Genomic DNA, 14,479 nt, shown 5'->3' with positions numbered 1-14,479 from the left:
GGTGTACCGGGGTATTAAAGTTGGCGCAACTACTGTTACGAACTCGCTGACACCGACGTCGCGCATAGTAATAAGTCCTGTTCGTTTATATACATGACCACTACGTGTACATAGATTTGTTCGAGGCCGCGTAAAAGGCCAAGCCCGCTGGTGGCAAGACAAATCGCGTGACCTGGCGGCTCATGGCACTTCGCCACTCCGCTTAATATGGACTCGATAGGCTATATGGCAAAAAACCATGCGGCCGTAGCGTGACAGTTAATGACAAAAGGGAATCTAAACATGGATGACTAGTGCCGCGCCCATCTTGCGCACGCCTCCGCCGGCCCTTTTAGCTTGGCGAGCGGCGCAGGCTTTCACACAACCTGCACATCTACAACCCTAAACACTAGAGTTGGAGAGCAAGCTACGCATCCCGCGTCCTAAGGCCAGGCGGCATATACACTAGTTGGGTCCGTCTGCGACGACGATGACAGACCCGAAGGGGCAAGACCTGGACGCTGAAAAGCAACATGCAGCTACGTTACATAACGCCGAAGACACTCTGTGCTCAGCGGTCCAGGATGAGACGGCCGAGGACTTGCGGCCCCGGAACGTCATCGTTCGGTTAGTCAGGCCTGCCGCGCGTGCATTACCAGGCTCGCACCAACAAAAGGATTGTGACTGTCTGCACAGGTTCTTCCAGTTCTTGGCGAGCTTTATGATCCCCGGTCTGGGCATGGTGCGTAATCGAACCACGCTCAACAGTAGCACTGCTATCGGCGCGCGGGGCACGTGTTGATAAACACACGGGGGAGCGTGTCCAAGCCTACAGTAAACATTTAGTGCGCTGCCTTGCACACAGTTGCACGTGCCTCCCTGCCTCACTGGGCGCCCCCCCCCCCCTCCCCCCTCCTCGCAGTTCTGCGAGGCCTACTTCGTCTTCGCCGTCGGTAACCTGTCAGCGCTGTGGAAGGTCGAGTACAAGAACTGCTGGAAGGGAATCGGCTGCCCGGTCAAGCTTTCTGAATCAATTACCTACACGCAAGTGTGCGGCATCATCTTTGGCCAGCTGGTGCGTACTGGTTCCGTGGGCTCTCCCTCTGGGCCCTGCTGCGCTCAGATTCTGGCAATGGGCAGCTGTGTTGGATTGTCCTCAAGTCACTGGGGTCATAGACAGGAGACATCCAGTGCATGGGTCATTCATGGTGGGCACCTTACTGTTCCTGGCGTATGTTGGCCCTACCTGGCCCCTCTCCCAACTCACTGCCCCTTCCTCACCTCATTGCGTGCGTGCCCATGCCTACAGTTCCTGGGCTTCTTCGCTGACCGCATCGGCCGCAAATGGGGCAGTGTCGCCACCGCCGGCACCATGGTCGTTGGTGAGTCACGCTTGGGGTCAGGGTCTCACCCTCGCCGCACGACGCGCTTCTGGGACGCTCTAAATCTCCTGCCTACATGCCTGACCTGCAGCTTGCCTTCAGCACTTAACTCCCTTTTGTCCTGACCCCTTGAAATGCAGGTGCCATCCTGATTATCTCCTCTGCCGGACCCACCGAGAACGCCCTTTGGGCCATGGTGCGTTGCCCGTCGGGTTGAACCGTGCTCGGCCGGCTCGGCACATCGCTTGACCGGTCTGGCTTCAGCTGCCACAGCACTACCACCTTGCGGGCCCCCCTGATTGCCAATCCTGTTCCGTTTGGCAGCCTGTTCCTAGCTTCCAGCCCGGCGGTGCTGCCCTCTAGACCCCAAACCAATGCTCTGACATCTCCACGTGCTTTGTCCCGCCTCACAGTTCACGGCCGTGCAGTTCATCTTCGGCATCGGTGTGGGCGGCGAGTACCCGGTCGCCTCTGCGTCTGCCAACGAGCGCGCTGAGAGCAGCGCCGCCCTGCAGAAGCGCCGCGGCGAGACCGTCGTGCTGGTGTTCTCCATGCAGGGCTGGGGCAACGTGGTCAACACCGCCGTCATCATTGGTGAGCGCACAGTCTTTCCAGCATTGAATGACGTTCTCTTCTCCCTCCCCTCCCCTCTCTCTCCCTCCCCTCCAGGAAGTCCTCTTCTCGCTATGCAGCACACGCGATTGCCATCGCTTGCTTTGTAGCATCAGTCCTGCTTCTGCCCCAGCACTCCACCGTCTCCCTACTCACACAATGATTCTTGCTTGCTCTTACCCAAACCTACAGCCATCATGGCCGGCTTCGGGCAGTACGGCGCGCCATACAGCAACCACGCCCTGGAGGTGACGTGGCGTCTGTCGTACGCCATTGGCCTCATCCCGCTCATTAGCATTCTGCTCTACCGTATCTTCCGCCTTCGCGAGTCGGCTGTGTGGACCAAGAAGCGCGAGGCCCTTCAGGCCATGGGCGGTAAGTGGGACGGTAGTAGGTATCATAGTTTTGTCCCGCCGCGAGAGAGTGGGTTTTGGCTTATGCAGTCCATACATCGAGATACTGCAACTCACTGGCTCAATCCTCGTTTGTATTCTCCCTGCCAGGTTCGGAGGCCAAGGGCGTGCAGTGGCGCAAGTTCGGTCTGCTGATGTACTACTACTGGCATCGCAATTTCGGCACCGCCATGAGCTGGTTCGTGTGGGACTTCGCCTTCTACGTGAGTCGTGCGGCGGATGGGGGCTCGGGCCCGCGTGCTTGCGGTGCACCTGGGATCAAATCAACAGCTGTGCTCTACAGGAAGGTCGGCAAGCCCACAAAGTTGACGTGCCTTACCTCGTTCGCTATCATGATCCCCACAGGGTAACAAGCTGTTCCAGGGCACCTTCATCAAGATCATCAACCCCAGCGCCTCGCTAATCCAAGTCCTGGAGTGGACTCTGCTGAACAGCTCTGTGGCTCTGGTTGGCTACTACTTTGCCGCTTTCACGGTGGACAAGCCGTGGATGGGCCGCATGCGCATGCAGGTCATGGGCTTCGCATGGATGGTGAGTCGTGCATGGAAACAGCGCGATCAGGGCAACGCAGAGACCAGCAATTCAGCCCGCAGACCGGTACCTGTAATGACTTGCACTGTTTGTGTACCTGCTTGCCGTTGTTCATACTATCAGCGCCCTGCGTGTTGTGTCGGGCGTGGCGGGAGTCCCATTGAAGGGGGCGCATCATTCACGCGTGTCGTCCGTTGCCCTTGCAGTTTGTTCTGTTCCTCATCTGCGCCGTGCACTACGATCAGCTGCGCACTCCCAAGTACATCCACACCTTCCAGTTCCTGTACTACTTCTCCAGTTTCTGGGGCCAGTTCGGCCCCAACGCCACCACCTGGCTGCTGCCCGCCGAGCTGGCGCCAACCGAGGTCCGCTCCATGTGCCACGGCTTCTCGGCTGCCGTCGGCAAGGCCGGCGCGCTGGTTGCGGGTGTTGTGTTCGGCCTTGTGGACGGCCGCACCAAGTTCTGGATCAGCGCTTTCTGCGGTCTGGCCGGTGTGATCCTGACCCTGATCACCATCCCCGATGTGACCGGTGAGTTGTTGTTTCCAAGGTCGGCCGCGCATGTCTCGCGCTTGCATGTCTGTTGCCCTTGATTGTTCCTTCGCGCCAGGCACTCGGTGCGTTACCCACAACCGCATCCTCCTCCTTTCTTTCCCACAGGCCTGGACCTGCGCGAGGGTGACAAGCGCTGGCTGGCCATCCTCGACGGACACCACCACCTGTACCACGGTGACGCCATCAAGCCGCGCAACCTGTCTCTCATTGAGCGCCTGCTGGGCTACGGCAAGAACTATCAGGTGAGCCAGCGTTCGGTATGCCACGAGCCGTCTCAGCCACAGATTGGAAAGCAATTGAAGCGGCATCATAGCTGCTTTACGCTTCCGAATGAGCATGCATGCCGTCTCCCCATCTTGTCCCAGCAAATAGCCCTTCACATGCCTAACATAAATGTGAGGCCGACCAGTACGGTAACACGCGCCCCACGCCCCGCCCGCCGTTTTGCCCCCAACAGGCCGACACCTCGAACGATGGAGCCTACAGCGCCACCACCACCAGCGCCTCTGCAGCTATGGCGATGAAGGGCGCTGAGATGGTGCCGCCGCACAAGCAGCAGCCCACGGCAACCATCGCCATTGCCAAGTAGAGACGTGCGAGCTGCTGCCGGCGCCACCTTGTCGAGCGCTTGGGCGTGGTTGAGTGGGCGTGCGGGCAAGCCTACTGTGAGCGCCGTGGCGCATGAGCTTTTTCAGCTAGGCTGCTCGTTACGCTGCCTTGGCGTGCCGAAACTGAGTTAGATGTGCTATGTTTGCAATGACTTGGATGTGTTGTTGTTGGGTCAACCATAGGTAGGGTCATGGCACGACCGCATTTGATGGAACCTTGGGGGAAAGTTTCGCCTGGCGGCTATCGCGTGCATGTGACACGCACGGCGACCCTGTTCTGGGGCCTCCTTTCCTTGGTAGGTGCTGGTAGAATTGGTGATAGCTTGTTAGGCAAACTGACCCGTATGGACCGGCACTGGTAGTGCGGCCGGCTTGTTTCGGGGCTACAGCTATGTGATTATGGATTGGAGCAGCGAGGCAAAAGCGCGGCATAAAATGCCAGCGAGCCCCATGTCACCCCAGGATCTCTAATGGATCTTGTGGTATCCGGTGGGAGGTTGCATTGAACTCGGCGAAGCCGTAGAGATTGCAGCTGTTGCAGTGCAGGGTGTTCATTCATCGGTGGCGTGTAGGTCAGCGTGTAGGCAAACCCAACGTGCATACCCGTGCGTGGGCTCTTGCCCTTGCACCGTTTGATGTCAAGTTTCTCCGTGAGCCACTCATGGCGTAGGCTGCCTAGGATGTTGTAGGGATACTTTCTGGGGCCAAAAGACACAATTACGCGCGCATATGCCTGGGCTAGTGTGGTAGGGCCCCAATCAGTCCAGCATGTCGTGCATGTGTGTCTGGCGGGTTTGGCATGCCCTGAAACCCCATCACATTGTTGTCTTGCGGGAGAGCGTCCGGCACCTGCTCAAGTGCTCAATATGCTCTGTCCTTGTAGACTACCGTATCGAGAGTCCTGATGGATTCAGCGAGTGGCCTAGTGGCTCATTAAGCCGCACCTGGAGGTGCCTCTGGGCGTGTCCACAGGCCTTGTTACCAGTTCTGTCGAACCGGATCTGCCTACCAGAGCGTGTGCGTTTGTGGCTTGTGCACCATGCGTGCACGCGATATCATAGCTGATTGACTCGCCGCGGCTGGTATGCACACAGCTGAACGCGGCATGTCCTTGAGCGCGCCCAGCAGGAGTACGGTAGTGGTGGTGGACAGGCGTGCCTAGTGCGGAGAGGTGGCGAGCTTCGGGTCGCGCGCAGTGCACAGGCCTGCTGAGGTGGAGAGGCAGGAGAGCGGCTACGGTATGATGAGCGAGCGAGCGTCTTAATGGCGTTGAATCAACGTTATAGGTCAGGACTGTGCAGGATGAGTTTGGATGAGAGGAGCAGTACATGGGAGAGCCCATGGTGCGCCGCCGGTGAGGCTATGGGCTCGTAGCAGTGGAGCCGTGGCATAGACGGAGGCTGTCAGAGGTGTAACCGACCATCACTGACTTTACAAGCCGCCATGAAAATGGCAGCGGGCCGGATACCCTACGCTATTCTGCGCCGCACCATCAGCTCCCACTTCACCTAAGCACATGTCCGATTGCTGCGAGGCCCATGTGTGGACAGGGAGCAACAATACGGTACGAGCACACACCCACGCAGGCGTCGCAGGCAGTGTCCTTAGAGAAGAGAGCAGGCGGGGGCTGTCAGCCATATCGGCGTCATGCCCCGCACAAGCAACAGGTGGCTGGCGTGGTGTGCAGGAGAGATGCGCACCGCCACTGCCCACCGCTCCCGGGTGTTCCAGACGCCTCTAGCTGTGCACGCACGGTGCCGGTGGTGCCGCAGTTGGTGCCGCTGCAGAGCACTGCTCACGCTCGTGCTGTCGCCCAGGTAAGCGTGGACAAAAGAAACAGGGGTACAGATGGCAACGCATCCAAGGGCACAGACGCGACGACCCTGATGGCAGGCGCGGCAGCCACCCGGCAGCCATGCGCTGTGCACCTCAGCCGCGCACGTTGTGCATGAATGGTGGGTATTGTCTCCCATATGCTGAGTGGTGGTGCTGGTGGCTGGTGGTGGCGCTGGCCAAACGTTTGGCGAGGGTAAACCCGGGAACCTGCTGGCTGGCGAAGTCGTGCCATCAATCGCGAGCGATTGCACATGTCCGCGTGCAATATTGCACACCTTTATTTGCCTCAACTTATACATTTGCCGAGATCAATTGAAAGCTGCCAGGAAAGCTGCACCCAAGCCCGCAATTTTGTTTGACCCTTGTATACATATCACGCATAGGTTAAGCGCTGGCCTAACTACTCGTATCCATATACCTAGCGCCTGACGAGGGGCTGAGGCTGAGGCTGTCCTTTCTCGGACGTGGATCAAAGCGCAGGAGGTCTGGCCCAGTCCTTAAATCTAATGGCGCCCACGCAGCGCGTAATAACAACTTGGAGCAGCAGGCGTTGGATGACGAGTAGGGTCGCAACCCCCCTCGCCATCCTTTGTCACCAGCGGGCCAGCACGGCCGTCCACGGCGACGATGGCATGGACACAGTACCAATGGTGTTGTAAGGTGAGGCAATGACATGTCACGGGAGGGCTTAACATGCACGGAAGGACCTGGCACACGGAAGGACCCGAGGGGCGTAGCGCGCAGGGGCGCGCCCGTGTGGCACGCGCCTAGAGGCTAAAGTAGCCAGGCCATCACAATCCCACATGGTATACGGAGAGCGGATGCGCGTCGCGACGGCTTGGATCTGGTCTCTCTCCCTGACGTATCTCCGTTTGGTAAATTCAAGTCGCTGTTGTCCGGCGCTCCAGGTCGCCTCTTTGGGGCCACGTCAAGTGAGCATCTACGGGGTAATCCGATCCCGACGGCGTCGTGGACGTGGACGAGGAGGGCGGCCAGGCAGGGCAGCTGCCACAGCAGCCGCTGCAACAGGGCCACCGGAGGAGCTCCGGCGGCAGCACCACTGCTGCTAACGGGGCGGCGGCGTGCCAGGTGGGGCGAGCGGTTTGACCGGGTGTGAAGCCTGGTGCCGCGGGACCGCATTGTTTGAGCACCTGGGTGGTCAAGCCTGGTCACTGATTTGAACACCTGCTCACTCGTTGCAGGATGGTAGTTCTGGTACCGGGGCAGCAGCGGCCGAGCAGCAGCCGGCGGTGCCTGGGCAGCAGCTGCCACAGGCACAGCAGCAGGCGCAGCAGCCCGATTGGGGCACGCTGTTCACGGCGCTAAGCCTGGGCGGAGGCGGCGGGCGCAGCAGCCAGCGGGCCGACCCCATTTGGGCAGCGGCGAGCATGAACCGTGGCGGTTGCGGCGGCGCGGGCGACGGAGTTGGAGTGCGGCGGCCTGGCGCGACCGCAGGTGCGCACATGGCTTGATGGGGAGGGACAAAGAGCTCTCTGCAATCAGCTAAGGCTACGGCCTGTATCAGGCAAGAAGCGCGCGCTTTAAGGCATGGCGAAATGCGCTTGGCCAGATAGAGGAACGAAAGGCAGAGAGCTTGGCACCGCACCTGTACGCAGGCATTGGGCTGAAGTGCTTTAGTTGGCCCTTCCACAACTTGCCATACGGAAAACACTTGCTGTAGCAGAACCAAAACCAAGGACGGACAGGCTATCTTGAGTGTGCCGCGCAATTCTTAAGCAAACTTAGATGCACACGCATGAGCTTCGCAGGCGCAGGAGCAGCACCGGCGGAGGGCTGGAGATGGGCGGGCGGGCGTGGGCGCGTGGGGTGTGATGGGACAGGGTAAGGGGCAGGTTGGCGTAGTCCCGTAGCGTGCAGCGTATTTGATGTGCGAGCTCACCCTGGCACCGGCGGCCACGGGCTTGCTGGTGCTGACACCAGAGTTCTTCAAGCGCTACCCTACTGATGCCGAGTTCCGCTTTACTACAGGGCAACCCGGTTGCTACAGGGCGACAGCGGATGGGCGCTCACTGTACAAGGTCCGGGACCTGGAGTAGGTGAGCGTGGCCAGCTTGGGGGTTTGGGGGAGGGGAAGCGCGGGCCTGGCTGGTTTCCTGGTTTGCGAACGGGTGCGCGTCTGCGAACCAAGAAAGAAGCCGGCTGAGTGTGACACACTGGAGAGTTGACACATTCCATGTGTGAGAGTGTTTCTCCTGAAGCCTTAAAGGACATAACTTCAGCAATTCACTGGTAACGCGAGGCAAGCCGGGACCCGCGTCGGCGGCGCCGCCGTCGGTTTTCGGCCTATGGAATCTTCCAATGGGCAATTCTCGTGAAGACTGCATGTAGTGTCCTCCGACTATAATAAGACCTCCCCTTAACAAGTTTATATATTTGTACAACCCGGCTTTGCCCGCGAGCTTGCTTGCCGCTTAGAGTACCATCAACGTTGAAAGGTCTCGTCTATCTTCGCGCGATGGCAGGCCTGGACGCCGAAAAGGCACACGAGAAGAGTCTGCACCACGCAGAGGACTCGCTAGCAAGCGCTGTCAAGGATGAAAACGAGGAGGTCCAGCACCGGAATCCCATCGTGCGGTCAGTTACAAATGAGCTTTCTCACGCCGCCAAGCACACAGCGTCTTATCGTGTTCCTGTCTGCACAGGTTTTTCCTGTTCCTGGCGAGCTTTATGATTCCTGGTCTGGGCATGGTGCGTAGTTGTGATTATCAGATTATTCAGACACGAGCTGTTGTGTGCAGGTCGGGTGAACCCAGCCAGGCTTTTACAGGTTTCAGCAGTCTGATGTGTTTAGTATTGCTTTGTGTACACACTTAATGACTAAGTTGTGTCGGGGCCGCCTCCACCCACCTCCCTGCCCCCCTCCTCGCAGTTCTGCGAAGCCTACTTCGTGTTCGCCGTCGGTAACCTGTCAGCGCTGTGGAAGGTCGAGTACAAGAACTGCTGGAAGGGAATTGGCTGCCCGGTCAAGCTTTCTGAATCAATTACCTACACGCAAGTGTGCGGCATCATCTTTGGTCAGCTGGTGAGCTCGTGTCTAGCGCGCTTATGGACGGCGGTTTTGTCTCCCACTGCCCCCTGTCCCCTGTTCGCTTTTCCAATGCATTGACCCCTCACCTCTTGGTGTGTGCCCATGCTTTCAGTTCCTGGGCTTCTTTGCTGACCGCATCGGCCGCAAATGGGGCAGTGTCACCACCGCCGCCACCATGGTTGTTGGTGAGTCACGTACCCGCGCACGCGCAGTGCTGCGCCTGTCCCTTCTGCGCGATCAGCATGCACTATATTTTGGAGAGGTACCTGAAGGCCGCAAACCTTCTCGCCCTGACCATCTTGCGTTGCAGGCGCGATTCTGATTATTTCCTCCGCTGGTAACACTGAGCGCGCCCTGTGGGCCATGGTAAGTGTCTGGCACCGCTGATGTCGCCTGGCTGATGGCCCTACCATCAATGGCATAATCTCTTTAGCTGTGTGGTCAGCTGCTGTCCTGGGTACCATATCCTACCCATCACTGGCCCTGCGCTGTCCCTCCTCACAGTTCACGGCCGTCCAGTTCATCTTCGGCATCGGTGTGGGCGGCGAGTACCCGGTCGCCTCGACCTCCGCCAACGAGCGCGCCGAGAGCAGCGCCGCTCTGCAGAAGCGCCGCGGCGAGACCGTCGTGCTGGTGTTCTCCATGCAGGGCTGGGGCAACCTGGTCAACACCGCCGTCATCATTGGTGAGCGCAGAGTCGTTCCAACACCGAAACCCTCTGCAGCACACGCGGGCTGGCCATCGCGTGCTTTGTAGGATCAGTCCTGCTTTTACCCCAGCACTCCACCGTCTCCCTACTCACACAATGCTTCTTGCTTGCTCTTACCCAAACCTACAGCCATCATGGCTGGCTACCACCAGTACGGCGCGCCGTACAGCAACCACGCCCTGGAGGTGACGTGGCGTCTGTCGTACGCCATTGGCCTCATCCCCCTGATTGGCATCCTGCTCTACCGTACCTTCCGCCTTCGCGAGTCGGCTGTGTGGACCAAGAAGCGTGAGGCCCTTCAGGCCATGGGCGGTAAGTGAGGCGGTAGTGGGTACCGTATAAGAGGTTTGTCCCGCTTCGAGAGAGTGGGTTTTGGCTCATGCAGTCCATACGTGGAGACACTACAACTCACTCGCTCAATCCTCGTTTGTTCCCTTCCGGCCAGGTTCGGAGGCCAAGGGCGTGCAATGGCGCAAGTTCGGTCTGCTGATGTACTACTACTGGCACCGCAACTTTGGCACCGCCATGAGCTGGTTCGTGTGGGACTTCGCCTTCTACGTGAGTCGTGCGGCGGATGGGGGCTCGGGCCCGCGTGCTTGCGGTGCACCTGGGATCAGATCACCAGCTGTGCTCTACAGGATGGTCGGCAAGCCCACAAAGTTGACGTGCCTTACCTCGTTCGCTATCATGATCCCCACAGGGTAACAAGCTGTTCCAGGGCACCTTCATCAAGATCATCAACCCCAGCGCCTCGCTAATCCAAGTCCTGGAGTGGACTCTGCTGAACAGCTCTGTGGCTCTGGTTGGCTACTACTTTGCCGCTTTCACGGTGGACAAGCCGTGGATGGGCCGCATGCGCATGCAGGTCATGGGCTTCGCATGGATGGTGAGTCGCGTCACCTGCTGCTCAGGTCGCCATAAACCGACAAACATGGCAGTTCAGCAGGCCCGGTCCCCGTGTGGGCCTTGCATGTCTGGACCTGGCTGGCAGTGGACCCCAGCGCTCCCCAGACTCAGGCCCAGTTTCGGGATGCATGCTGACCAGCATCTTCAATTCACACATTCTTGAAGCGTGTGTGACCGCGCGCCTCTTTGCCCTTGCAGTTTGTTCTGTTCCTCATCTGCGCCGTGCACTACGACCAGCTGCGTACTCCCAAGTACATCCACACGTTCCAGTTCCTGTACTACTTCTCCAGTTTCTGGGGCCAGTTCGGCCCCAACGCCACCACCTGGCTGCTGCCCGCCGAGCTGGCGCCCACCGAGCTTCGCTCCATGTGCCACGGCTTCTCGGCTGCCGTCGGCAAGGCTGGCGCGCTGGTTGCGGGTGTTGTGTTCGGCCTTGTTGACGGCCGCACCAAGTTCTGGATCAGCGCTTTCTGCGGTCTGGCTGGCGTCATCCTGACCCTGATCACCATCCCCGATGTGACCGGTGAGTTGCTGTTTCCAAGGTCGGCAGCTGCGGGAGGCGCGAGTCTTGAACTTGCATGTCTGTTGCCCTTGATTGACCTTTCGCGCCAAGCACTCGGTGCGTTACACACAACCGCATGCTTCTCCTCCTTTCTTTCCACAGGCCTGGACCTGCGCGAGGGTGACAAGCGCTGGCTGGCCATCCTCGACGGACACCACCACCTGTACCACGGCGACGCCATCAAGCCGCGCCACCTGTCTCTCATTGAGCGCCTGCTGGGCTACGGCAAGAACTACCAGGTGGGACCGTGCGGCACCCACCGTCCGCATCGGGTTGTCATTCCAGGTTGGGTTGATGTGCCGCACTAGCTTTACTGCTCCGCGTTACCATGTACAACAGTTGGGAGTCGACGGGGCACATGGAAACTGTCCTCAGCCGGCGGCGTGGTCCATCGTCATGCCCATAGCCACCCTTCAACTGATATCAGTCCACTGATGTGTTTCCCTGCTTCATGTTGCCCCTCGTCTTCAGGCCGACTCCAGCAGCGACGTGCAGTACAGCGCCACGACCACCAGCTCGTCAGCAGCCATGGCCAAGAGGGCCGCGGAGATGTCGTCGCCCAAGCAGTCCTTTAAGAAGCAGAACTCTGGGAACGCTATCATTCCCGTCACCAATTAGCTAGTTAGCAACTCCGCCTGAACGGCGAGCGTATGTGGCCTCGCGTGTGCCTCGAGCACGCGGCGGCCCAGCACGAGGCTGCGAGCGTGGGCTGAAGTACTGTGCAACCAACATCATGTTTTGGAAAGCATGCACATGCGGCTGTGCGTACTAGCGCCTATGACACAATGACGGATTGAACGGCAGGATGCACTGGTGTTGGCTCTGGCAACAATTAGTGCATCCCCGATTTGGCGTGTTGCTTGCCTGCCGCTGCGCTAGTCCAGTTGTTACGGGCTCGCAGCAACGCATGCGCGGAAGTGGCTTTGAGGGGCTTGCCGTCTGCCGCAGTCGGTTCGGCTGTGTGGGGTCAGTTGTGCCTTGACGAGGCTATTACGGAGGCTTGCAAGACATCTGTAGCTTGGGGTTTGGAAATGACTGCCTGGTCTTGTGCATGATGCTTTATATGTGTAATCAGTAGCGTGGTGCACGGATACTGCCGCACGCATGGTAGTTGAAACACGGTGGCTTCGATGCCAGGGCTCCGTGCAGCATATGAACGGGGTGTCTTTTTTGTGTCTGACTGCCGTCGAACTGCGCTTTACTCGATGTCCCTCGGACCCTTTCTGTTCGTCATGCCAACGGCAATGCCGAAATGCAGTCTAGTGCTGATGCGAGAGGAAAGCGCGCGCAAGTAATGGCTGGACGGGTTATGCACTTCCACTGATACCTTTTAGGGCTTTGACCTATGCGAGTTGTGTCTGACGGTCATACTCAAATGTGATAAGCAGGCCGGCGTGTGCCGCTGCAGTTGCTTTATGGCAAGATGGCAGCACAAGCCACTGTGTGCGCTTGTGGCCACTAGCTAGTGGCGGTCCTCACGGACCCGCTGTAGGGAGCGCGTGTTCTTATCGCTGATGGCCTGGGCTTGGTCTGCGCGTGTGCGTGAGCACACACGAATCAAAACTGAGCGTTCCTGTGCACCTGGGCCTATGCGGCCAGGCAGCCAGGCAAGACGGTTGGTGTTTCCGTATACCAACGTGCGTGTGTATGTCCTTATGTTGGTGGGGCATACTTGCAGACGCGGAGTTGTTCCTGAGCGGTCGCCCAGAATACGGTAGATGAACAATGGTGCTGACGTTGTATGTGATTCGGTGCGGTGGCTTCTTGTGTGATTGCCGGCTCAAGTCCCCTGCAGGTGTTAACGTTAGGAGGTGTTGCCTGTAGCTTGAGCAGCAGCCGAATTTCTGGTAGCATGGGCGCTGAGAATGTGTCGTGCGCCTTTGGTCATTCGCTTGCGTGCCTCTTGCCCTGCGTGTCCGTTTGCTGGGGGCTTTTGGTAGCCTTGCTGTCAGAAGCAGTGGAGCACTAAGGAAGTCGTGCCTGGTGCCCATGGCTAGTCCAGGATCCAATCATGACTGGACTGCCACACAGCTGGGCTGTGAATGCAGCCGTTTGTGTCCGAAGAGACTGTAAGGCTTGCGGCGGCCGTGTGTCGGGCTCGACGAGTATGCAGCGCTCACGGATGCAGGCCGTCACGCCATGAAGCCCCCGCCGGCGCTGTAAGGTATCCTGCCGGCATGCATAACCACACGGACGTGTCCAGACTATCTACTTCCGCGTGCGCCGTCACGAGCGAGGCTGACCTACCGAGCGCTGATACATGAGGCCGTGGCAGACGGTGGCAGCAGTGACCGAAATGTATCCACCCAAGCCTATTGACTGACACCCCACGCACCTCCTGCACCTCCATGCATGGACATCCGAAATTTCGAACTCCACCCGGAACGGGTCTATCTGCCAGGTGCCCACCCTTCACCACGACCACCTGCTTCCTCTTCGTCACGCCGCTGTTACTTCCGCCCGTACTTGCTGCAGCCAGAGGCCACCGCCGCGTAGTATTTATGTTGCCACCCACCGTCACCCACCGTCACCCACTGCCAAACCGTCTGATGCTTAGAATGCGGATGTTACAGAGGGGACAGTCCCAGCACCCGAAGACGCCGAGCCATCACATGCTATCAAGGCCCAACTTGACTCCATCAACCCCGACTTTGCTGCAAAGCCACCAGGTAGGAGCGGGCCGTGCGCTCGTACACGCAACAAACCGCTACCGTCCGCACACGTACCTTTGGCGCATGGCCGCAAGCTCGCAGGGGTTGGGGATCGATTGGTGACTGCTACTCGTGACCAGTGCGGGGCACACGCTGTGCCTGCATGCATACTGTACATGCACACTGCGTCCCAAGCCAGGCCCCCGGCTTGCGGCCTTGCATACAGAGTGCCCAGGGACTTGCCCGAGTGGTACTCGCGTGACCCTGGCGCCCGACTTTGGGAAACACTGCTGCCGAGGAGCCGACGCAATCCTGTTTTGAAATCCTGCCAGCATGGCCGGTGGAGTTTGAGATTTTTGGGCTGAGCCCCCTGAGCGAAGCGATCCAGGGGGGGCGAAGCCCCCCAGGATTGCCCCTGTCCGTGCGTTCGTTCGTGCGTTGGCAAAACATAGCATACTGGCGCAAACCGCGAGCGCCACGTATTATTAATTGCTATTCCCTATTGTAGAAAAATAGGCGGCAGGGAAAACTCGGCCGGAGCGAGAAGCGACCTCGCGAGTCCATGGACATCTTGACTTTCTTCAGTCCGCGAGTATAGCTCTCGGGCCCTGAATATCTTACATCCATGTATCAAAATATGTCGACGACAAGCGTCTTGGGGCAAGAATGTCGAAAGTTTGTGCAAC

At 58.9% G+C, this 14,479-nt stretch overlaps 3 protein-coding genes across 3 annotated transcripts; all 3 read left to right on the top strand.

Moving 5' to 3' along the window:
- Positions 1–110: 110 nt before the first annotated feature.
- Positions 111–5,507, top strand: CHLRE_16g686750v5 (uncharacterized protein). The gene is made up of 12 exons (XM_001691894.2): positions 111–606; positions 676–721; positions 902–1,054; positions 1,289–1,361; positions 1,502–1,557; positions 1,775–1,955; positions 2,166–2,348; positions 2,477–2,589; positions 2,732–2,917; positions 3,124–3,448; positions 3,578–3,714; positions 3,930–5,507. Exons 1-12 carry the CDS (start codon positions 470–472, stop codon positions 4,059–4,061), a joined length of 1,722 nt encoding a protein of 573 aa, XP_001691946.1. The 5' UTR covers positions 111–469; the 3' UTR covers positions 4,062–5,507.
- Positions 5,508–6,220: 713 nt separating this feature from the next.
- Positions 6,221–8,236, top strand: CHLRE_16g686789v5 (uncharacterized protein). Its single transcript, XM_043071588.1, has 4 exons — positions 6,221–6,576; positions 6,825–7,005; positions 7,119–7,371; positions 7,906–8,236. The coding sequence occupies exons 1-2, from the start codon at positions 6,544–6,546 to the stop codon at positions 6,984–6,986; spliced, it is 195 nt and encodes a 64-aa protein (XP_042915913.1). The 5' UTR covers positions 6,221–6,543; the 3' UTR covers positions 6,987–7,005; positions 7,119–7,371; positions 7,906–8,236.
- Positions 8,237–8,300: 64 nt separating this feature from the next.
- Positions 8,301–13,317, top strand: CHLRE_16g686800v5 (uncharacterized protein). Its single transcript, XM_001691896.2, has 12 exons — positions 8,301–8,511; positions 8,580–8,625; positions 8,807–8,959; positions 9,078–9,150; positions 9,276–9,331; positions 9,470–9,650; positions 9,804–9,986; positions 10,120–10,232; positions 10,375–10,560; positions 10,779–11,103; positions 11,245–11,381; positions 11,614–13,317. Exons 1-12 carry the CDS (start codon positions 8,393–8,395, stop codon positions 11,758–11,760), a joined length of 1,719 nt encoding a protein of 572 aa, XP_001691948.1. The 5' UTR covers positions 8,301–8,392; the 3' UTR covers positions 11,761–13,317.
- Positions 13,318–14,479: the final 1,162 nt, after the last annotated feature.

This window comes from Chlamydomonas reinhardtii, chromosome 16 (genome assembly GCF_000002595.2).
Source record: "Chlamydomonas reinhardtii strain CC-503 cw92 mt+ chromosome 16, whole genome shotgun sequence".
Classification (NCBI taxonomy): Eukaryota; Viridiplantae; Chlorophyta; class Chlorophyceae; order Chlamydomonadales; family Chlamydomonadaceae; genus Chlamydomonas; species Chlamydomonas reinhardtii.
Note: the sequence above shows the minus strand (reverse complement) of the source record. Positions and strands in the feature narration are given on the sequence as shown.